This window comes from Mya arenaria, chromosome 5, assembly GCF_026914265.1.
Source record: "Mya arenaria isolate MELC-2E11 chromosome 5, ASM2691426v1".
Classification (NCBI taxonomy): domain Eukaryota; kingdom Metazoa; phylum Mollusca; class Bivalvia; order Myida; family Myidae; genus Mya; species Mya arenaria.
In genome coordinates, this window is record NC_069126.1 from 76025967 (window position 1) to 76050692 (window position 24726).

Below are 24726 nucleotides of genomic sequence, written 5' to 3' on the forward strand. Positions count from 1 at the left end.
CGATTTTTTTTTTCAAATTATTTTCCCTAATCTTAATCATCATCATAATCGACAACATCATCACAACCATTACCATCATCTCCACAATCACAACCACCACCATCATCCCCACAATCACAACCACCACCATCATCCCCACAATCACAACCGGCACCATCATCATCATCCCCACCACCATCATCATTACCATTTGATTTCGGTTCTGGTCTAAATAGGAAAACGAATGATTCGATACCATGAAAAAATGCGTATGTCTCTAACAAATGATAAGTATTTTAAATTATATTCAAAAAACCCTTTTCTGCGTTGGCGAAAATTTTGGAGTGTATTCGCTCTGCGCGTGAGTGTGTTTAAATTAGCTGTGTGAAGTTAGCTAAACATACGACATTGGACATTGGACATTCAAAATCGAATGTTGTGCTGGCACGACATTGGACATTGGACATTCAAAAGTGAAAGTCGTGCTAGCACGACATTGGACATTGGACATTCAAAATCGAATGTTGTGCTGGCACGACATTGGACATTGGACATTCAAAAGTGAAAGTCGTGCTAGCACGACATTGGACATTGGACATTCAAAATCAAATGTTGTGCTGGCACGACATTGGACATTGGACATTTAAAAGTGAAAGTCGTGCTAGCACGACATTGGACATTGGACATTCATAATCGAATGTTGTGCTTGCACGACATTGGACATTGGACATTCAAAAGTGAAAGTCGTGCTAGCACGACATTGGACATTGGACATTCATAATCGAATGTTGTGCTGGCACGACATTGGACATTGGACATTCAAAAGTGAAAGTCGTGCTAGCACGACATTGGACATTCAAAATCGAATGTTGTGCTGGCACGACATTGGACATTGGACATTCAAAAACGATTGTCGTGCCGGCACGACATTGGACATTGGACATTCACAATCGAATGTTGTGCTGGCACGACATTGGACATTGGACATTCAAAAGTGAAAGTCGTGCTAGCACGACATTGGACATTGGACATTCATAATCGAATGTTGTGCTGGCACGACATTGGACATTCAAAAGTGAAAGTCGTGCTAGCACGACATTGGACATTGGACATTCATAATCGAATGTTGTGCTGGCACGACATTGGACATTGGACATTCAAAAGTGAAAGTCGTGCTAGCACGACATTGGACATTGGACATTCATAATCGAATGTTGTGCTGGCACGACCTTGGACATTGGACATTCAAAAGTGAAAGTTGTGCTAGCACGACATTGGACATTGGACATTCAAAATCGAATGTTGTGCTGGCATGACATTGGACATTGGACATTCAAAAACGATTGTCGTGCCGGCACGACATTGGACATTGGACATTCATAATCGAATGTTGTGCTGGCACGACATTGGACATTGGACATTCAAAAGTGAAAGTCGTGCTAGCAGTTAGCACATTCAAATCAATGTATGACATGTTTTATGAATGAATGTTTTTTTTACCGTTTTTAAATTAATTTTGATGGCAATCAATATTCGGATTTTTTGTTTGTTTGAGATATTGTCTTGAAATTATTGGAAAAGGGTTAGAGATCAAAAAGCAATGAACCATTATAAAATTTATTAACACAAAGAGAAGCATTGTCATGACGATTCCATCGCAATATTTGAAACTTAAGCATGATTCAGATATATATATGATGTCACATATGCAGAGAAAGATTCAAATGAATATACTTATGAATGATCGTGTATTATATGTAGACAAACAGTGATAATGCTTTCAAAATGGCATATTTTTAATAAGCTTATTTTTTACACACCACTGCTACACATCTAGTACCATTTATAAAGGAAGTGAAGATAATTATATCCACAGTATATAATGACATACATGTATGGAAAATATAGACATGCATTGATGATTCCTACAAGTATAAATGCAATCGTCCGTTCATCTTTTTTATCTGGTTTTACGTAAACACAAAAAAATATTGTCAATGAGTCGATAAAGTAACCTATTCTTGCCTGTCGACTTGTTTTTTTATCGACTCAGTTAGTCGAACATGCTACGTCGTCTTCATTTGGTAAAGTTTATATGAAATAATTGTGTTCGATAAACCTTTTTGATATTTATAAGTCGACAGAATTACACAAAGCGTTTTATAATCAATCGCATCGACATTAAAGAATTCAAAATGACGTCTTCATCACATACGACATAAGTTCTTATAGGTTTTACAGAATATACAATTTATACATGTAAAATGTGACACCAGAGCCATTGGAAATGGCATCTTGGGCAGAACTGACAATGGTTGAAAGGGTTGAAAGGAAACAAAGCGCGAATAATTATATAAACCCAACAAATGTGCACTTCAGTATGGGTTTATCTACAGAGCTTTAGAATAATTATATTACATTAATGAATGTGTCTGCATTTACATGGGAATATGTATGTATATCAATCGAAAGGATTGCTTTAATACAACTCTCAATAACAATGTTGCGGACTTTCAAATACAAATTTCTTTGTTAAATATGTGTTAGGTACCTCAAATGTATAATATTGTCGGACATGGATGTGACTTAAGGCAACATACACACACAGCTAAACTTCTCAATGCATAAACCATTGGCGATAATGCTACATTTTGATGCATGGGGATCCCATATAATTTTGGTATTATGTTAAAGGGTACTCCTGACAGATAATTAATGAGTAAAAATGACCTATGTCCAACAATTATTATTTGTATACTGGTTGTCGTTTCATTATATTTTTTCTCTTAATATTTACCACTTCCATTGGATGCCTAAATAATATTTGGTCACTATGAATAGACAGATATACGTTATTATAAACCATATTTTAAAAAATAAAAGCCAAGTTGAATGTCGTTATTTAACACAATAATTTGAATGGACAAATTAGAATTGCAGCCTTATCACCAGTCCAAGAATGTTCAAATATAAAACAAGCAGTTCAATTCGACTACAATACTGGCCACATATTATTCAGTTAATGGACGCGTGAACTGCTCAAATCTATCTTAAAGGATCATTCGAAGTCTCTGTCTAGCATGGGTCCAAAATTTATATTTATTACCAAGACAACTAGCCAGCACGACATATTATTTTGAATGCCCAATGTCGTGCTATTTCGATTTTAAATGTCCAATATCGTGCAAGCACAACATTCGGTTATGAATGTCCAATGTCCAATGTCGTGCCGGCACGACAATCGTTTTTGAATGTCCAATGTCCAATGTCGTGCCAGCACAACATTCGATTTTGAATATCCAATGTCGTGCTAGCACGACTTTCACTTTTGAATGTCCAATGTCCAATGTCGTGCCAGCACAACATTCGATTTTGAATGTCCAATGTTCAATGTCGTATGTTTAGCTAACTTCACACAGCTGTTTAAATTATCGTCCGGGAAGTCATAAGGTCTAAATGGGCTTGTTTCAAAGATAGTACTACAAACCCGCTTTATGCTTCGCTTTGGTTTGTTTTGTGATAAAATTGAGCCACCGATTTATTACACCCATGTATACTAATGCATAAAAAATCATGTTTATAATTTGTAGGACACATGTCTGCTGGAGTTTTGTCCCTTTTTGTCTTCATGGATCTAAACTGATTACTCCATTTCACAAAGAGAAGTGTTTAAAAACAACAACAACAACAACAAACAGCGCTACCCCTATAGTTGAAAGTGTAGTCGAAAAGGCACCTTTAGTTATTAGTGCACATACATGGTTATAGACTAAGCAAACAAATAGTATTTTTACCCTGTTGCATACGTTTCACTGAATTGATAGTTACAATCCATAAAATGTTAATCGACTGAAAGTTGTGCCGCGTGGCAATCAGTACCTTGCATGCGACTTTGGGGTCATTGTTCATGTATTCATTTTTCAACGTTGAGCAGTGACATGACTTCAGTTAGGGTGTTATTCAATAATGGGTTAATTGGATATTAGATTGACTTAGTCATTAATAAAAAGTCAATGAAAAAAGACCATAGGATTGATATTAAGTTTGATATTAAATACCAGCCTTGATAAATCTTTAACGAGGGTCAACTTTTCACACAGCGAAGGTCAATTAATTAACGGTCGGGATAGTTTTTTGACGTTAAAAAAATATCAGAACAGAACTGTTCTGTTCTGTTCTGTTAAAAAATTATCCACCTTCCGCTGTGAAAAATGACCCCGGGGATCTCAATCCTCCGGAGTATTTTATTTAAAGGGCTTTCCCGCAGTTTGTGTACACACTCTGGCACAAATAGTTGTCAGAGTGGCAACAGTACACGTTGAATTTATTAAAACATATTTCAGGTTACATCCATATATTATTTGCAAACATTTCTTATACAAATAGAGCGCACTGGGGCATTTTATTTGTTTAAAAAAAAGTCACTTTTTCGCTATTAAGGATATAAAACATAGGAAACTGGAGGTACAAATAATAAATAGTTAATTAATAATTAAATTAATTAAACGATGTAGTAGAAGTAGTAGTAGTAGTAGTAGTAGTAGTAGTGTTAGTAGTAGTAGTAGCAGTAGCAGTAGCAGTAGCAGTAGCAGTAGCAGTAGCAGTAGCAGCAGCAGCAGCAGCAGCAGTAGTAGTAGTAGCAGCAGCAGCAGCAGCAGTAGTAGCAGCAGCAGCAGCAGCAGCAGTAGTAGTAGTAGTAGTAGTAGTAGTAAACGCTCATATAACTAGTTAGATTCTGTTGAAATCCCTGTTGTCTGCTCAGAAAAATAATCAGGAAGAAGAGATCGTTGCCGTATTTTTTCTTACTATGGGGAAATCTGCATGTCTAAGCACCTCGGCAACTCTGTTATTTTAAAAAGGAATCTGACATTCACGCTGAAATGCTTCTTCAACACTGTCTTGTATTTTTTATTTTTTTTAAAAAAAATCAATAAATTGCTTAGTAACAAACATGCAAATATCTTTCTTAAAATAGAAGCAATCACCACACGACCTCAATACTGGTTAATTAGGTAGTCCTCAAACAAATGACATAAAAGCATACTGAAATGACAAAAGACTATTCCGAAATATAAAATGCTTTTTAAAGTTGCACTCTCACAGATTTATTGATTTTTACAACTTTTTTAGTTCTTGTCTTGGAATGAGCAAATCTTTGTGTAAATATTTGCAAACCAGTGATAAAAGACTGCTGACAAAATATCAAATCACAAATATTCATATTTCCGTTCGAAAATTAATGTTTTATGGCTAAAAGCGTTACTAACGGTTTAAGAAAAACCCATAAAACATCAATTTTTGAACTTTAACATAAAAATCTGCGATCTATTTTTTGTCAGCAGTCTTATATGACTGGTTTACATGCATTTTTGCATAGGTTGGCTTGTTCCAAGACAAAACAAATAAGTTGTCAAAACGTTCAATCTGTGAGAGTGCAGCTTTATGAGTCAAGAGATTCAAGATTTATTTACAGAATATCCAGAAAGCCATACCCCATGTGGACAGATACATATACAATATAGTGTTTTCAGGTGATTCCATGCATACAAGTTACAAATCTTAACAACCAAAAATAAAGATAAATATTAGATAAGCAAATACATCAATTCATAAGTTCAGGAAATCAAAATATTTTATAATGCTATCTATTAATTATATTAACATGGCAATAACATTATATGCATAATCACAGATGAGTGGAAATAAAGGGTATACATATACATGTACATGTACATATATAGTTGTTCTATGATGAGAGTTATGTTTGCAAATATCTGTAACTCCCTATATCGGACAACCTATACAAAACGAAACTATAAGGAGCCTAAGGGATCTCATTTAACTAAAATTTACTTTTGTAATAGTCTTATCTGAATCAGGTAAGATAATTTAAAGTTGTTAAGGTAACATACTACAGAAAATCATTGTACATGAAAACTCCGTGTAAGTATTCAGTCTAGTAACAATACAGACAAAGTATTTGTCGAAGTGAAAAGTAATATTTAATAAATACTCATAGATTTAAGCAATCATGCGTACTTTAAAAAGCGTACTTATTTTGTTTCAGGTTAGAGTTACTTCACCAGTATTTGCATACATCATTAAAGAAACTATTACTTTCGAATCAGTTTTTCTAAATAATTAAAGCTGAACACTCACTTATGTAACAGTTATTCTATTTAAAAGTAGTTCATACATTTTTGTTAAACGAGTAACATTCATAACTAACTTTTCAATACAAAACGTTACATGATAAACGGATAGATCACAATACACATGCAATAATTAGGACACATATTTCTCTCTCCTCAGATAAGTAGATCCAATAATTTAACCATGCTAGAAATTCTTATCTTGCCCACGGTCGAAGATAAAATGCCCGTATGGAACTCCTTTTTAATGGTCACAACATTGTCTTGTGGCAATATTTAGAACGCTAATTAATAATTCTCGCTTTAATTGTCACCATAAAACAGTTTTCACGCACCTTTCAAGAAATAATGATTCACTCTCCTCGGCCATGGAAGATACTTGTAATGTCAACTGATCTTACTAAAAATGCACTGTAAACATATATATTAAGTTGTCTTAATAGGTCTTGTTTATCGTATGTAATTAATTAGATAATCTTTTGCATGTTTGGTTTGCGTCTATAAAATATTGGTATATATTTACATCCTATACCAGAGTATATGCCACATTCCAGTACAAAATGGTATTCGTCTTCTAAGACTTGACATGTGTTACATTTCCTCTCATCAGGTTCACCCATCTTCCACTCTCGATCAAAGACTATGTGCAGATACACGTAACCTTGATAAACTAAATCTAAACGTTTTAATAGTGCATGAGATTAAGTAAGGTTGGAGTTTAAAACATGCTATATTGTTATAAAACAATGCTCTACTACTAACAAGAGACTTCTAATCTAACGTTCCAGATTTGGATAAAATTATCATTTAGTCTCTGCTTAACATAAGCAAGGAATAATTTATCATTCCCTACTTCTTGGAAGAGCCATACATCATAAAAACCGAGTGAACTTAACAAATCTCGTAATAACGAACACCATTTTTTCTTATTAGGATGCCTTCCCCAGTCATTCAATAAAGTAATATATATTTTCTTAATAAATTTGTTATCATATGTACGTAATACTATACAATATCATTGTATCTAATTGTCTGGTAATATACACGTCCAAGCTCACTATGAATAAAATCATTTCGTGTACTTCTTTTAACACCCAACAATCTTTTACAGTATTGCATATATGTATTCGCTCTATGGCGTGCCTTTGACAAAGCCCCAGACTTCACTTCCATAATTTAGAATGAGCGAAATAAGCTTATCAAACAAATCTAAGTAATGTTTAATAGTAAGGTTCGTAAATTTATACAAATACTTGTTCATCTTAAAAATTGCTTTTAAAGCTTGACCTGCAATTGTAATTTTGGCAACTTAAAATAAGCCCCGGGGAGTAAAAACCGTTCCCAGATAATTAACCTTATTTACAACCTGAAAATCATTACCATTGTAATAAAAATGAGAATTTGCCGGTAGTCGTCTTCCCGTCCTAAAATTAATTAGTTTTGTTTTATCAGTATTCACAACTAATTTCCAACGTTCACAATATTCTGATAATACATTAAGTCTTTCTTGCAAGTCCCCAGCATTATTAGCAAACATAATAATAATAATATCATCAGCATATACTATCAGAAAATTTTAAACGAATCAACATTGATACCATTAATACCTTTTTCATAGAAAATTGTCTCTAGAGCATTTAGAAATTATCCCTATTCAACATATTCAAAGGCTTTAGTAAATATTTAGATAACTACTCAATACAGTTGCTTACCTTGGTTAAGAACATGCGTCAATAAACCATAAAGAACAAAAAAAGTATTTATCGTACCCACATTCGACCTAAAACCAGCCTGTGCTTCAATATATACTGAATAACCTTCGGCCCACTCAGATAGTATGTTGCTCAAAATTCGTGTAAAAAGTTTCCCCAAAGTACTTAGTAGCGTTATACCCCTATAGTTATTTTCATAATTATACTACCTTTCTTATGTTGGCACAAGAAAACACTTTATTCTTTATTTACATTAAAACATTTTTATTTTGTTTGTCATATCAAATGATTTGCCAGAAGTATGAAAATTACATATTGATTGCTTATATGCATTTGTCCTGACAGATATCAAATGCATGCATTTTTCCCAATCTCGATTTATAGAATTAAAGGTGAATTAATTGAATATCATATATTGTTATATTTTAACCAGTCATTCTATTATTCAGACCAGATTATTTATTTTCGTATATCTTTTACATTTTAAACGTCTCGCGAACCAATATTTCAAAATATCGCGAATTTTCGACCACATTCAGAAAAAGGACGTCGGTACTGGTTTCTACCCAGGAAACAGACTGGAGAGTTATTATAAAGGCTTTAAATGGCCACCATTATAATTTATAAATAAATGCTCTGAGGAGCTGATTACTTGATCGCAATACTGGACGACGGTCGATGTCAAATTGCAGGAAGACAACAAATATTGGATTGTTTTGCGTTAGGTTTTCCAATAATGACCGCCTCTGGCGGCTTCGAACCAATCCGATACATTAAAATTCGAAAATAATTTCCACTGTCACTATTACATTCACATGTGTATATGTCAGTGAACAAATACCCTTACAAGTGGTCGGACCATTTATCGGTGTAGTGTTTGTATGCGTGTATGTGGTGTTTGTAAGACACAATATAGTTTTGTTTGGGCCCTTGCCCAAAATGGGTTTATTTTGTTTACTACAATGACTATTTTTAAGTATATAAGAAGCAAATACCGGAAGAATTTAGCTTGATTAAAAAAGGATTGGTTCGAAAAGGTACATATTTCATCATAAAACACTAATTTGATCCCGTACGACCGGTGTATGTATAGTGTTAGTAAATTACACAATTATAGAAGATAAATATCCAGTTCTTAGAAAACAAACCTGTAATCAATGAGAAAATGTATCTGTAAAATCACCTGTCATGTTCTGTTAAAGTCAATTTGATCTTATTTAGAGATTATTCTAAATTAGAAATATTCATTTACACACAAACGTATAGATGCAATCTCATAATGCTATACAGTGCGATAGTATGTGCTTTTGTTTGTAGTTAAAAATGAAGAATATGAACATTCTGACTGATAGCAAAACAAGTAAGGACAAAGGTAAAATTGTTTGTTAGTCAGCCCAATTTTTGGTTTATGCCAAATTATTTAAGCTACATTACGACGCAGGCTGAAAGCCTTTAGAATAACTCTCCAGTCTGTTTCCTGGGTAGAAACCAGTACCGACGTCCTTTTTCTGAGGCCATGAGAAAGTACCCTGGTCGTGCTTGAAACCACAACCTTGGATTGAAGGCGGACACCTTATACACTAGACCACTTTAACCACTTCACATTTTAAAGAGCCAAATTCACAATATGGCATTGCCAAGGATGTGCCATACTAAAGCATTTTTTGTAGGCTTTAAAATGTAACTGTTTCTTTTTCTTTATTCGGTCGGCCAATCATGCGCTTATTTTTCCTTCCAGGGTTGCACTGCAGTTGTTATACATGTATTTAATCTACTGCAGGTCAACCTTTAGGTAATTGGCATGTTGGGGTTTATGCCAGTGCCTAAAATACAGAACAACGGAAATAATATGAATGCATTTTTCACATTGATTAGTCCAAGACTGTACAATAACATTCAAAATTATCAACAAACTCTTTAATGCAACACCAATTTAAAGCTATACTCTGACATATTGACATTTTGGACAAGTTTTGTTTTTAAATAAGCCAGGTTCGAAAATTGAAGTTTTATGACTTAAAGCGATACTAATGCTTTAACAGTACTACAATTTTCGGCAGTTTTCCAAACAATTAAGATCTGTTCTATTATGAATTATCGTATATGACTGAATTGAAGGCATTGATGCCAAAATCAGCTGATTCCGCGACCTTTTTTTCAACTGTCAATCTGTAATTATTGGTTACGGTCGGGTCGTTCTATTTTATACACACCGACAGACAGACATGATTTTTTTTTATTGTCGTGTACTTGTTAATAACAGTTTCTTAACAAAACATATGCATCAGAAAATAATTAATATGGTCACTATGAAACACGACATATAACAAAGACAAAATCGTCAAGACAAATAAATACATATCAGAGAAGAGAATTGTTTTAAAACTACAAATGATAAATATCTAAATCAAAATTTAAATGATACATATCTGAAATTACAGGATAATCGGGATTCGGGAGGCTAATATCATTAATTAAAAGTCTAAATCGTATTATTTGTCATAAAATTTCTTATAATAAATGCTTGGTTTATAAATTACTTAGATTTCTTGCTTTGACGATGTTTTGCGATTTCAAAAGTTCCATAAACTTGTACATACTTGGGTTTCTACTATAGAATGGTAGATCAATTCCTTGTTCGATCATTGCCAACTTTGGAGCTTATCAGGGTAACGACGGTCTCTATCAATTTCTCCTCTCAGTGCAATAGTAGCGTTAAGATACGCTAGTTTAGCACTTATTTATCTACTGGACGCAGTGTCAGATTAAGGCAGATAAGAAATACAAAATTTATGAGGATCACAAAGTTGACTCGTCCTTTTATTATAAGTTTCGATAGAAAATTTCAGTTTTGGACGATTTTAGATTTAGCCATAATAAGGTAGAGCTGTTCTATAGGGAGAACGTTAGTTGATAAAGTACTGAAATATCAAATCATCTCAAATAAACTTACTTCTTTTACATATTATATTCCGTGTCTTTTTGTTGAAGTCTATAATTGATCGTTTATCAAGACATTTAATTGAGGCCATTTACACACCTATTTTAACAGGTTGGTAATTTTTCTAATAGCAGTGTTACACAAAATTGGGTGTAAAATTTCGGATAGGAACAGCTCAAATGAAATATTAACTACAGTTGCTATCATTTAGTACCGGTCTTTAACGATACCAGTTAAAATGTCATTTATGTTGTATTGACAATAAGACAGGTACACCCTTTTATTCCATAACAACACGTTGATTTAATGGCATTTTGACACGTTATGAAAACCTAGTGCACTCGTTACTAAAATATGCTGACAAAATTCCATGTAAGACATTTCTTGCCTAATCAGAATAATTATATTTACGCTAAATTTATAAACATGTTTGGTTGAGTGGAAAATGGTAGAGCAAAATGTTTACCATTAAGAATTATAGAACTTAAGCAATACTAATGAGCAAGTTGAATCGATGTAGATATGTAAATTATTATCTTTGAATACCCTTATTTATAATGTTTCATAGCCCATATGTATTTCCAAAATTGCCAATGAAACTTCAAACATTAATATTTTATAAGAAAAGATTTACGTTTTCACTGTCTGTAATAGTGATTGTTATTAAAAAGGGAATATTTTTGCTAAATATATTACTTTCTTTTTATACACAAAAACAATATATGACATTTCTTAACTACTAATGTAAATGAATAATCAAGTATTATATATATCTTTTATTACAATAATGATAAAAGAAAAAATCCGAAATGGTTATGGAATAATTTTATTGCTATAAATGACAAACTTCGTTGCACATGTCATACCCAGTGTCTTAACCTTGCCGTAAAGCCATTATAATACAGTTGAATGCACAATTTTTGAGCATCGATTTTCTACAAATTTTAAATAAATGTTCAAAAAGGACCAAAAGATATTTAAAAATTCATTATTTCGAAAAGTGCATTTGAAAGAGAAAAAAAAATTCTGCATCATAATCCGCTGGAAGCTATAATACAGTTGAATGCACAATTTTTAAGCATCGATTTTCTACAAATTTTACATAAATGTTCAAAAAGGACCAAAAGATATTTAAAAATTCATTATTTCGAAAAGTGCATTTGAAAGAGAAAAAATTCTGCATCATAATCCGCTGGAAGCTAAGCGATCAGATGTCTATAATAACTTTAAATAGCAAAACAATTTTTAGCTCCTTCTTATTGCAATGTAACTTTTAATGACCAACAAAATCCTTAAAAAGGACCAAAATGTAAAAATCATACAATTAATACAAAACCATCATCTTCAAGGGCAAGAATTATCCTAACATATATGTAGGAAGTAAATTGATCTGTTGAAAGACTAAGTCGTGAGAACTGTTTAACCATATTTTCCCTATATAACTCTATAGGCACTTTCGCTTCAGCGGATTTCTCCAAAGTTGGCAATGATTATTATACGTAAATGATTTTATATTTGCAGAAATTTAAATGGAGTTTATCTAGCTCGCTATGATCAAAATGCTTCCCAAATCTCCGATCCATATAAAATAATATATACCAGTAGAGCATCAAACAATGATAATTTAGTTTAATATCTAGTGAAAATCTTCTAAAATCAGATTATAAATGGTTGTATGGCTTTAAAGCCCGTTCATTCAGCATTTTAACAGCATTATTCATATTTCTAGTATACGAAAAGTTAATACCTAAGTAACAAAGTTATCCACCACTTCAACAATTTCAATTTTGCAATGAAGAAAAATAATTGTAAAAATCTTCAATAGAAACATTGTTATTTATGTCTGTTCTAAGCTCTTTAAATGATTCTCCAAAACAAGGAGGCTATCGGGTCGGTTACGCCTCTTATCATTCTTGTAAAATCGCGATAAGTATTTTCAATAATTTCGGTATTTTGCATATCAATAGTATTTATCAAATTATTGAAGTCGGTCAATTTGCCATACAGACCACGGCGAAAGTCATTTTTCAAGTTTCATTCTATTGTATTTATATAGGCTCGGATTTCAAGACATTTTTAATCTCATTGTATACTTTGTTTTCATATATGTATTCACTATGTGTATGCATAAGGCCTCGTTAAAAAGCACTTATAATATCCTCATGTTTGTAAAGTAAACTCTGTTTGCATTGAGTGTATAAATTAACTTAGAAACTTTAAAAATAAACTTTGAAACTTCGGTTGTGGCTTTACAAAACATTACTATTTGTTCTGATAAATAATGGCAATGAACAATGATCAGAATGGATGAGAAAGAAAAACTGTTAAGGTTTTCTGAAAAAAAAAAAAAAAAAGTATTTTTTTTTTACAAATAATGATCTGTTGGTGTAAATAATGAAGGTAAGCAATGGATTTCGAAATTGGTGTCATTATCGGTGATATGTAACGCAGTTGGGCTGGTTAAAGTACGCGTTGACGTCGGACATCGCACACTTTAACCAGTCCAACTGCGTCCATACCCCGATAATGACATCAAGTGAATGCAAATTTAATTTGCACGGTAATTGAACTAGTTGAAATACGATTATTTCATTTAAAATGTTTATTTCTGGTCCGACGAGCCACAGAGACAATCATGACACAATCTGGAACAATCTGGTAGAATAATCTGGACCTACAATTGAGGAGAAATACGAGAATCAGTTTTTGTAATCAGGTATTTCAACAAGAAAACATTTCAACGGTTTTCATTTATGACGTCAAAATCGATTTCATCCGGTCCGGAAATAGTACTTTGAGCCCACTTTTAGAAACAGCTATCAGAAAAAGAGCTATATAAAATATAACGAGATCTGATATCGGACGTGATTATTAAGGAATATATAGCAAGCTAATTTTGTGTATGTAAAAAAATAAAAATGCATGTATAATGACGTTATTTCATGGTGGCGACGTCATGTATAATGACATTGTAGGGGGTCGCTATATGTATCGTGACTTTACAATACATATGTTTCTGTAGTTAGGATAGCCTTGAATGTGTTGCTAAGTTTTGATGAAAATAAATGTTTGTTAAATGTATAATGGATATGGGTGTGTTGCTAAATGTTTATGTCAATGTTCGTGCTACCTCTGCTTAATACATGATTATCTTGCTTAGTATATATATTTTTATGCAACCTGCCGAATGTGGTGTTAATACATCGTTTTCCTTTCTTTTAGTCGTGGGATTCCACAAAGTCGCATTTTGGGAGGGCTGGTGCCAGACCGCTAGCGTAGAATGAGCAGCTGGGAGCGGTGTACGTACAGTAGTTTCCTGAAAGTGACCTTTATCTTTGGTCTAGCCATGTTTTCCCTGCAGCTGAGCCTGCTGCCATCTTATAATGGTAAGGGTTCGTGGTCGTGAGCCATATTTTCACAAGTAAAGCACATGCTTATCTGGACTTTCATTATTTCCTGAAGAAGGAACCTCAAACGCTTTCTGTAAGAAAATCATAGTAATGAATATTGAATATAATGGAAACATTCACATGCTTTGGTACATCAGTTCAATGAATTACTGTATATGATCCGATACCCTAAATTATTAAACAATGGAATGTTCATTAACATATATTTACCCCTCAACTTTTATTTCTTAATTGTACGGCCTTTCGGCAGTTGCGAATATTTGCCGATGAACGCAACAACTTCGGATATGTTATGGATCTCGAAACATCGCGAAAATTGTTTATGATCTTATTGTTTGTGTCAACAGGCCACGAAATCTTTCATCGACATGCTGAAAAGTATTAATTTATGATTTGTTAAATGTATTGTTGACATAAGCGTTTTGTAGTGATTATTTTGCCCGCGTTCTTGTATGATAAAATGTGTCCGGTTGCGGTCGGGTCGTCCTTTTTGAATGGTGGGTGCAATTTTGGAAAGAAATAATAAAGTTTTGGTTTTAATATAACTAATGAATTGCGTGATTGATGTCACTATCGGGGATCTGAACGCAGTTGGGCTGATTAAAGTACGCGTGAAAACCTGTTTTTTTCGTATTGTAGCGTTTGTTGTTGCCGTCGTCGTCGGTTTATTTTCCAAAACCTTTTCCTTGATTTTTTAAGCAATCTTCATTCTTAAAACCCGGTGTGATATTTTGACAAAGGAACAGTGACAAAACAATTTCATTTATTGTTCCACTGATATGGGTAAAATATGAGTATACAAAGTGTTTCTGTTGTTGTTAAAAATGTTCACGTGTAATGAAAAACAAAGTCATATTCATAAACTTTCCAGATGCTTCATAGCAAAACTTTTATTCCTAAACTAGTTAAGACGTCAACCTCACTGTGCGCCAAATTTCACAGACAGACAGACAGACAGACAGACAGACAAGCAGATAGATATACAGATATATACCATATGTTTACAAGAAATAACGTCAGTTTGTATGAGGATAATAACAAAATTTGCGAGAGAAACAAAGTGACTGGTGACACGGATACGTCAAGACGTTCATTGTCCAGTTATAAAGACATTTGCCCAGGAATACATGAATATTTACCACATAATGTGGCAAATGTGTTTCTAATTGATATTGCTAAAGGCCATAACTCTAGTATGACGCATGTTGGAGTTCTGAAACTTTAATCTACATCTTTGTTTTGAATATTGTTAAGGTTTAACAATTTAAATAAAATTTAAAATGTATTTTTCACACAAAAATGTTTAACAAACAGACAGTTTATTTCGACTTGTGCAATGTACATCGTCCACATCACATATATGTTTATAATCACCAATGTCAACGTTAATGCATAGAAACAAACAGTGTAGTACAAACGAATATATATACAAAAATAAATACGTGGGTAATTATTGTCATGGTTATAATCTGTCTAAATCAGAGGATGAAATAACGAAGGGAACATAATAAACACTGTATGCTTTATAAATTATGCATGATAAATCTAACACAAATTTTACTTGAATTAAAATATTGTAAAGTTTCTTCCACACACAGTCTTAATCCCACCTATTAAAACTGTCCCACACAATGAGTATCTGGTAGCTTCCAAAAACAATAGGATGCTATGCGACAACTCATCACAGACCGGGACAACTTTTCTAAGAGTGTAAGGAAGGTTCGTGTCAACTTGCAAAGAAAACCAATCAACTTGAAGGAAATTTCAATTTCGGCTGACAATTGTGGCTGAGCTATAACACGGCTGACAATTGTGGCCGAACTATAACACGACTGACAATTGTGGCCGAACTATAACACGGCTGACAATTGTGGCTGAGCTATAGCACGGCTGACAATTGTGGCTGAACTATAACACGGCTGACAATTGTGGCTGAACTATAACACGGCTGACAATTGTGGCTGAACTATAACACGACTGACAATTGTGGCTGAGCTATAACACGGTTGACAATTGTGGCTGAACTGTAACACGGCTGACAATTGTGGCTGAACTATAACACGACTGACAATTGTGGCTGAACTATAACACGACTGACAATTGTGGCTGAGCTATAACACGGCTGACAATTGTGGCTGAGCTATAACACGGCTGACAATTGTGGCTGAACTATAACACGACTGACAATTGTGGCTGAACTATAACACGACTGACAATTGTGGCTGAACTATAACACGGCTGACAATTGTGGCTGAGCTATAACACGGCTGACAATTGTGGCTGAACTATAACACGACTGACAATTGTGGCTGAGCTATAACACGGCTGACAATTGTGGCTGAACTATAACACGGCTGACAATTGTGGCTGAGCTATAACACGGCTGACAATTGTGGCTGAACTATAACACGACTGACAATTGTGGCTGAACTATAACACGACTGACAATTGTGGCTGAGCTATAACACGGCTGACAATTGTGGCTGAACTGTAACACGGCTGACAATTGTGGCTGAACTATAACACGGCAGACAATTGTGGCTGAACTGTAACACGGCTGACAATTGTGGCTGAACTATAACACGACTGACAATTGTGGCTGAACTATAACACGGCTGACAATTGTGGCTGAGCTATAACACGACTGACAATTGTGGCTGAGCTATAACACGGCTGACAATTGTGACTGAACTATTAACTTTATATTTTGGAAAAGTTACGATAACAATTGATGGTCTACAAACGTGTTTTTCTACGCAATTTGTTCTCTTGTTCAATTTCACTGTCTATAAAACTATTTATTCAAGGATTAACAATAAAATGTTGGACAGCAAAATGGACATTTATTTACAAATATTGGTATTGATGAATCTATTCCAGGTCCGGTCCCACTGTTGCCACGCAGGCTTGTTATCAAACAGGTAAGCATACATAGTTCATATGTCAATTAAAAGTTTTATTGGCAAATCGTCATCTTGCCTTTGGCCATTTAAAATTGTACAACTAGTTTCTATGGCCAATTTACAATCATATATACATACACAACACTAATAATACACGATAACATTAAGTTTAAATATAAATAACATCAACGGTCAAGAGAAAAGTCTATTCACAAGCATTTAATGGTTATGTTTGAAAACCAATAGACTTCTGATTTCCTTAAGCGTAATATTTCAGGTATTCGGCTTTGCTTTCATACATCACTCATTTTCGCACAAGGAAAATATTTTCAGGTGTGTTCACGAGTAAAATTGAATGTTTTTCTCAAAGTTTAGCTTCATAGATATTTTATTTCCTCTCTATATGGAGAGCATCATGCATTTTTTTTCTTATACCTGTTTATGCCTTGATAATACAAGGCTTGTAGCAACATCAGGCGTCGTCTTATCATTCAGGCTTTGGCGTTTGAGTCGGGCATATTTCGGGAGCGCAGCTAAGAAAGTACCTCTCTTCCCGCATAATACGAACACAACATGGTTTAAATAATAAGTTGGGGTTTAAGGTCGTCCCCACGAAAGCGTTGATACAATTAAGTCTCAAATAGGACATTCAAATGCATTCTTTCCATGTAGATTCTGGGAAATAGACATACAAAGTAATCTCTTGAACAATCTTAGCTGCGGCTTTGTCTAAATTCGCTGGTGAAAATAAAACCATTCTACAGAGGTCTAGTTTCACTATAAGGAACATTTATACAGAAGAAAGGAACATGACACGCCAGATCTATATCGAAGGATTACTCAACACATTTTCAAACAAAAGTCTATGATTAGCTTGTTCGTATTCCAATAACACAAACATTTCTTGTTAAACCTTTTAAGTTGTTTAAGGTGACACTCTTATTTAAAATCAATACATACGCATGTATAACAAATATCGATTTTGACTGGTAACCCTTTAACTACTTACTGAATAATGCATTTATTACTAATAACAAGTTTGTAACCCGGTATTTAATAACAGAAAACGCAAAGTAGTAGTAATAGTAGTAGTGGTGGTGGTGGTGGTGCTGGTGCTGGTGGTGGTAGTGGTAGTGGTGGTGGTGGTGGTGGTGGTGGTGGTAGTGGTAGTGGTAGTAGTGGCATTGGCAGTGGCAGTGGCAGTGGTAGTAGTAGTAGTAGTAGTAGTAGTAGTAGTAGTAGTGGTAGTGGTAGTGGTAGTGGTAGTAGTAGTAGTAGTGGTGGCAGTGGAAGAATATCGAGCCAAGCGGGAATGCTTACTGGATCTATATATTTCTTCGAAACGTTAAATTTAGTCATGTTTACCTTGTATGTTATTTTCCTACTTTATTACCACTAAAATGAGAAATCATAGATAACGTATTTCCCGAACCAACAACGTACTGTTCGGAACATGGCACATTCGATACTATGACAACATCATATGTTTTTTTTCTGATTTATTCACACATTAATAATAAAGCACATCTATACGAAACAATAAACGAGCATATTTCATACAAAGAGTTTCATATAAACATAACTTGTGAACTATAAACAAAGCATTGAATATATAGAGAGCACATTCACATGAACAATACATTAAGCACGTCTTACAGTTGGAAGATAAACAAAACACTCAAATAACACTACAATAAAAACATATGTCACATAAAATTATATAGCTTTAAAAAATGAAGTGACGTTTGCTGGTTGATTTCTTTGAAGTATGATTCCGTCTTAAAAATATTGACAGTGATGTTATGGCAAAAACTAGACAGCATTGTTATCAGTGTTTAATGCACTTAAACCTTTATATATGTCTGTGTCATCATGTGTTGGAGCTAATCATTCCACAACTGAGTGGTTTGATGTTAAACTGTGGATTACTCCAAGGCTGTTCTCTATCACCATTTCTTTTTAACCTGTTCATCAACGATCTTGTAAAAAAAAGTGAAAGCAAGTAAAGGTATTGAAATTAATGATGAGAAATACGTGTTATATTATATGCTGATGATGATGTACTAATTGCTGAAAACTATCGACACAATATGCTTGATACGTTGAGTATTTAGGTGTTAAGAAACCCACAAAGTAAGCTGTGCAGTTCACTTCAGATGTCAGGCCAAATCGAGCTACCCGGTTGAATTTAATATGAACAAATAGTAAAAACAAATCGGCCCTTCCAATTTAAGCCAACAAGAAAATCGAGTGAAGTGATATAGATTTCCACTGTATGTTTTTAGTTGTGAACTCTGTTTCGGTAAATAGCTATAGCCTTGTGTTGTATAACATTCGACCACACACATAACCGACGACGACAAAGCCGACAACGACAATAGCCGACATATTATTAAGCTATATATATATATGCACAAATATCCTTTACTCTGACTTTCATAATTTTTTAACTATGCTCCTTGATTAAGTAAAAACGGACGCGTGTTTACGTCCTCCTGTGGCTTTCCCGTTATCAATTCGAAGCAACAATTGTGTTTCATTTTTCTTTGCAGCGTGGAGAAGGGTCAGGGCCGAAATGGGGTCGACGTATAAACCACAGCAACTTCTCCCTCTCCGAGCTTTTACTCAATGCCAGCACTCCGGTAAGTTCATATGTAAAAATTTTTCAGCATTTTGTCATGACCATATTCCAAAACCCTGGTAAATATTTGTTGGGGCGATAAAACCTCGTAAACCCCGTATGTGAATTGTTTGACTGTAACGCTATACCATGATACCTTTAATGTAAATATCTGTATTATATTAATCCACTGAATAGCATACATGCATTACAAGTATATAAATTCTTTATTATCATCCATTAGTGGATAGTAGAACATATACACATATATATATATACAAATACATAACTTGTATTTGCTATAAGCATGTATTTATGTTTTATGCAATAAACTGTCTTGAGTTGAGTTGAGTTGAGTTGGTAATTAATGAACTATGCCTCAAACGAACGCGTGTTGGTAGTTGTTTAACTATGCCCCTTGATTAAGTCTAAAACGGACGCGTGATGGCGTCTCCTTCCAGTTCTCTCGTTATCAAGTCGAAACAATAATTGTGTTTAATATTTGCAGCGTCGAGAAGGGTCAGGGTCGGAAAAGGGTCGACAAAAACACCACAGCAACTTCTCCCTGTTAGACCTTCCACACAATGTCGGCACTCATGTAAGTGTAAATGTAGATGTAATTGTTATACACAATTAAGTTAAAAATATGACATTTTGTCATAATTATATTCTAAACATCGTGGTTAAAAGGGGAAGTTTTTAAGGTGAATGAACCGTACCATGATACATTTAAACAGTCAATTGTAACCACGCCCCCCCCCGCCCCAGGTCCGGGGAATACCGTGGACTTTGACTTTCGGTCCAGCCAAGCCCGGGCAAAATTTCCGCCCTGCGGGTACGAACTTCTGGTAAAAAAAACGCCAAATGCCCCCGCACCCCAGGGACCCTCGATAAGGCCAATTTGGCTGAAGACAAAACCACCGCATTCACCCGGCACTGCGGGGCCACCTAGAAGGTAAAAACACGGCCCATTTCCCCGGCTATCCCCGGTATACCCCCGGACCTGGGGGGGGGGGGGTGGCGTGGTTACAATTGACTGGAGCAATATATTAATCCACTGATTAGCATACATGCATAACAAGTAGATAGATTCTTTATCATCCTCTATTTATGGATAGTAGAACATATATACATATTTATAACCTGTGTTTGCTATAAGATGTGTATATGTTTTATGCAGTAAACTGACTTGAGTTGAGTTGAGTTGGTAGTTAGTGAAGTATGCCTAAAACGACCGCGTGTTGGTAGTTGTTTAACTATGCCCCTTGATTACGTAAAACGACCGCGTGTTGGTAGTTGTTTAACTATGCCCCTTGATTACGTAAAACGACCGCGTGTTGGTAGTTGTTTAACTATGCCCCTTGATTACGTAAAACGACCGCGTGTTGGTAGTTGTTAAACTATGCCCCTTGATTACGTAAAACGACCGCGTGTTGGTAGTTGTTTAACTATGCCCCTTGATAACGTAAAACGACCGCGTGTTGGTAGTTGTTTAACTATGCCCCTTGATTACGTAAAACGACCGCGTGTTGGTAGTTGTTTAACTATGCCCCTTGATTACGTAAAACGACCGCGTGTTGGTAGTTGTTTAACTATGCCCCTTGATTACGTAAAACGACCGCGTGTTGGTAATTGTTTAACTATGCCCCTTGATTACGTAAAACGACCGCGTGTTGGTAGTTGTTTAACTATGCCCCTTGATTACGTAAAACGACCGCGTGTTGGTAGTTGTTTGACTATGCCCCTTGATTAAGTGAAAAAACAACGCGGGTTGGCGTCCCCTTTCAGTTCTCTCGATATCAAGTCGAAACAATAATTGTGTTTAATATTTGCAGCGTCGAGAGGAAGGGTCAGGGTCGGAAATGGGTCGACAAAAACACCACAGCAACTTCTCCCTCTTAGACCTTCCACACAATGCCGGCACTTCTGTAAGTGTAAATGTGGATGTTATACACATTTAAGTTAAAAATATGACATTTTGTCATAACTTTATTCTAAACATCGTTGTTAAAAGGGGAAGCTTTTTCGCTGAATCAGCCGTATGAAACCCGTATGGATTTCGTTAAGCTGTAACTCTATATGACATTTAAAATACATATCTGTATCATAATTACCAATTTGATAGTATACACTGTAAAAAAATCAAAGCGCTGCTTTCTGATCCTATTATATTAATTAAACGATGTAGTAGTAGTAGTAGTAGTAGAAGTAGCAGTAGCAATAGCAGTAGCAGCAGAAGCAGTATTATTATTAGTAGCAGTAGCAGTAGCAGTAGCAGTAGCAGTAGCAGCAGCAGCAGAGTGGCAGTAGTGGCAGTAGTGGCAGCAGCAGCAGTAGTAGAAGCAGCAGCACATTTTTATTTACTATTAATTCCTAACGCTTGTACGGAAACACGAGACAAAGTAGGTTTGTAACTGAGCATTTATTAAATACAATATTACTATTAAAGCATTAGTATAACAAACATATGCACCAAATCTTTACAAATTTACAATCTTACACTGTAAGTTACAGCATTGAATTGAAGATAATTAAGAAATGACTTAATTGTATTGCTATTGTTTTTTTTATAGTCGGTTTACGAACAAACATCTGTTGTAGCATCAGTGAATTGTATCTTCAATCGAATACTTCATATACATTAACCGAATATTTTTGTAAATATATATAGAGGTAGTGTATATAAATGATTTGAAAACAAAAACAAAAACTAAGTAATCCTGATAGCTGATAATCTTTGGTAATACAAATGAAAAAGGGATGATGTAAAACTTTGGTCATTATGTTTAAAATGAATTCGTATAAGTCACTAGAAGGACTCAAATTGCATAGAACACTTGGGACCCATTGTGGTTATCAACTATTCAAAGGAAACAGTTGTCAGCTCGATCATAGTCGGTAAATATTTTATGACCATTAAATTAGTTTATCCACCGAGTAAGTGTTCTTAGTATAATTAACATGTATTATAGATCTATGATGATTTCCCTTCCATGCCTCGATATATTTCTTTGATAGTAAAAATGTATGAGACGAACATTTCAACGAAGTACTTGCAGGTGAAATAAACTGCATTTATCTGGGTGTACACATTGAAATAACATTATTTATCAAACTCAAATTCAATTAAGTTTTTTGCTAATTGAAATAAGTTGTAAGTGGCACTCTTATTAAAAATCAATACAAACACATGTACAACAAACATAAATTTTGAGTGATAAACCTTGAACAACTTACTAATGATGCATTTAGAGAAAAATTAAAAAGTGATAACAAGATTGTTACCGTGTATTTAAAAGCTGAAAACGCAAAACTATTAAATGATTGGTAAGTGCTAAAAGATTTACTGTTATCTACCATAGTCTCATAAGGTACATATATACCATGTCTTCTTCACCTTTCTTTCAAATTAAAACTCGGTATCCTGTAAGATAAGAACCATTGTTTTCGACATTTATTTATCCTTTTTGGTATATCAAAATATTTATATCAATTGTGGTAAATCTTGATTTGGGAGTAAGAATGCATCTTAATGAAGTCTCGAGAATTTTGGGCCGTGGCAACTGCATTGCTTTCCAGTTTCATCTCAAATATTATATCTCCTGTAAACGGTCCCCGTAGGTGAAATACCTGTTCCTACTGACACACACTTGAAACATCAATACAGCGAACGTTACAAGCATCACAAATACTCATCATACTTCATCAATTTGATTCTGGTCGTTGCCTTGGTTTTGATATCAAATTTCCTGCGGCTTACATAATAGCACGAACTATACCTGAAATGACGTCAACGATATTTGAATGATTCCATTTTAAAACAAAGCTTTGGTGTCACAGATGCTTTTGAGACGTGTTATAATGGACGATGCATCGACCCACATAATTGATATAAATATACGATACGACCACAGTGCTATTTGATACGAGTGTATTAATATCTATTTCTAGTTCAAGAATGATAAATGCTGTAAGAGGGTATCCGCTTATAAAAATTTAGTCAACATATGTTAATGTTAATATGTTCAAACGAATAAAGCATGGGGAATAGTTGAAGTACGTGATTCACTGAGCTTTTGTAATCTGTGTTTGAACAATCAGAATTAGGCATTATTTTCTTTACAACCTAACTGATTTGATTATTTTTCTACATTACGTATACATTGTCATATATAACATGACCCATTAATCTTATTACTATACCAACTTATCAACACAGAGTCGGTCCATTATATTATCGTTAACAGAAAGAAAAGAAAAAAAAATTCCCGGGAGACAGTCGCGCTATTGATTCAGTAGGTAGCCTTAATATTGTATGAGCCTCCATCAGGTAGAATGAATGTCTGACTAATTGGAACAAATTGGAACATATGCCTCTCTAATGACGCCTAAAGATTCTCTTCCTCGCTGTTGCGTGATTTAACAATATAACAACAACAATAGAAATATATTCAAGAATATAAATAAAGTGCAGTTTTGTCTTTAATATACGACATCTTTTTGTTATGGAAACGGAATTACCATTCACAACATGCACTAAAATATCAAAACGCATGGTGAATTTTGTCTTTAAAAAAATCTATGTTCTTATCTGAAATGTAAAGTTATTCAACACATCACCAAATTTAAAGAAAACCGCCTCTCATTTTTTTTTCAAATTTATAATTAAAATTTTCAGCCCACACAGAAAAAAATGTTGGGTGTAACCAGGAAATTGGCGCCCTCCCCTCGCGTGCATGTAGCTGGTCACGATGGTCATGACGGGTTTGAGCTAGCTGCGCATGCGCGAAAAACATGTCGCGCGGAGAAATTCCCGTCCCCCGGAGTAATATTGCCCGCGCACCTACACACTGTGGCCAGCCTACGAGTGGTCTTCTGTCCAATGGAGAAGATAGGTACAGTAGTATCACGGACAATACAACTTTTTAAAAGGCGTACGATTAACAATACAGAGCTCAGATTAATACGTTTGTTCATGTATTCATCTTCCTTGCATAGCCCCCCCCCCC

The 24726-nt window shown here is 34.6% G+C and overlaps 1 protein-coding gene across 3 annotated transcripts in view; it reads left to right on the forward strand.

Moving 5' to 3' along the window:
* Nucleotides 1-24726, forward strand: part of LOC128234461 (uncharacterized) — a 41091-nt gene that overhangs the window by 13962 nt on the left and 2403 nt on the right. For 2 of the 3 annotated variants that reach the window (XM_052948713.1, XM_052948712.1), the window contains 6 exons: nucleotides 14007-14170; nucleotides 17075-17115; nucleotides 19650-19739; nucleotides 20226-20315; nucleotides 21553-21645; nucleotides 24396-24612. In XM_052948713.1, the coding sequence (XP_052804673.1) occupies nucleotides 14065-14170; nucleotides 17075-17115; nucleotides 19650-19739; nucleotides 20226-20315; nucleotides 21553-21645; nucleotides 24396-24612 (637 nt within the window). In that variant the 5' untranslated portion in view covers nucleotides 14007-14064. Of the gene's footprint in view, nucleotides 1-8684; nucleotides 8881-14006; nucleotides 14171-17074; nucleotides 17116-19649; nucleotides 19740-20225; nucleotides 20316-21552; nucleotides 21646-24395; nucleotides 24613-24726 lie in introns of those variants that run through there. The other variant, XM_052948714.1, reaches the window with a different exon arrangement.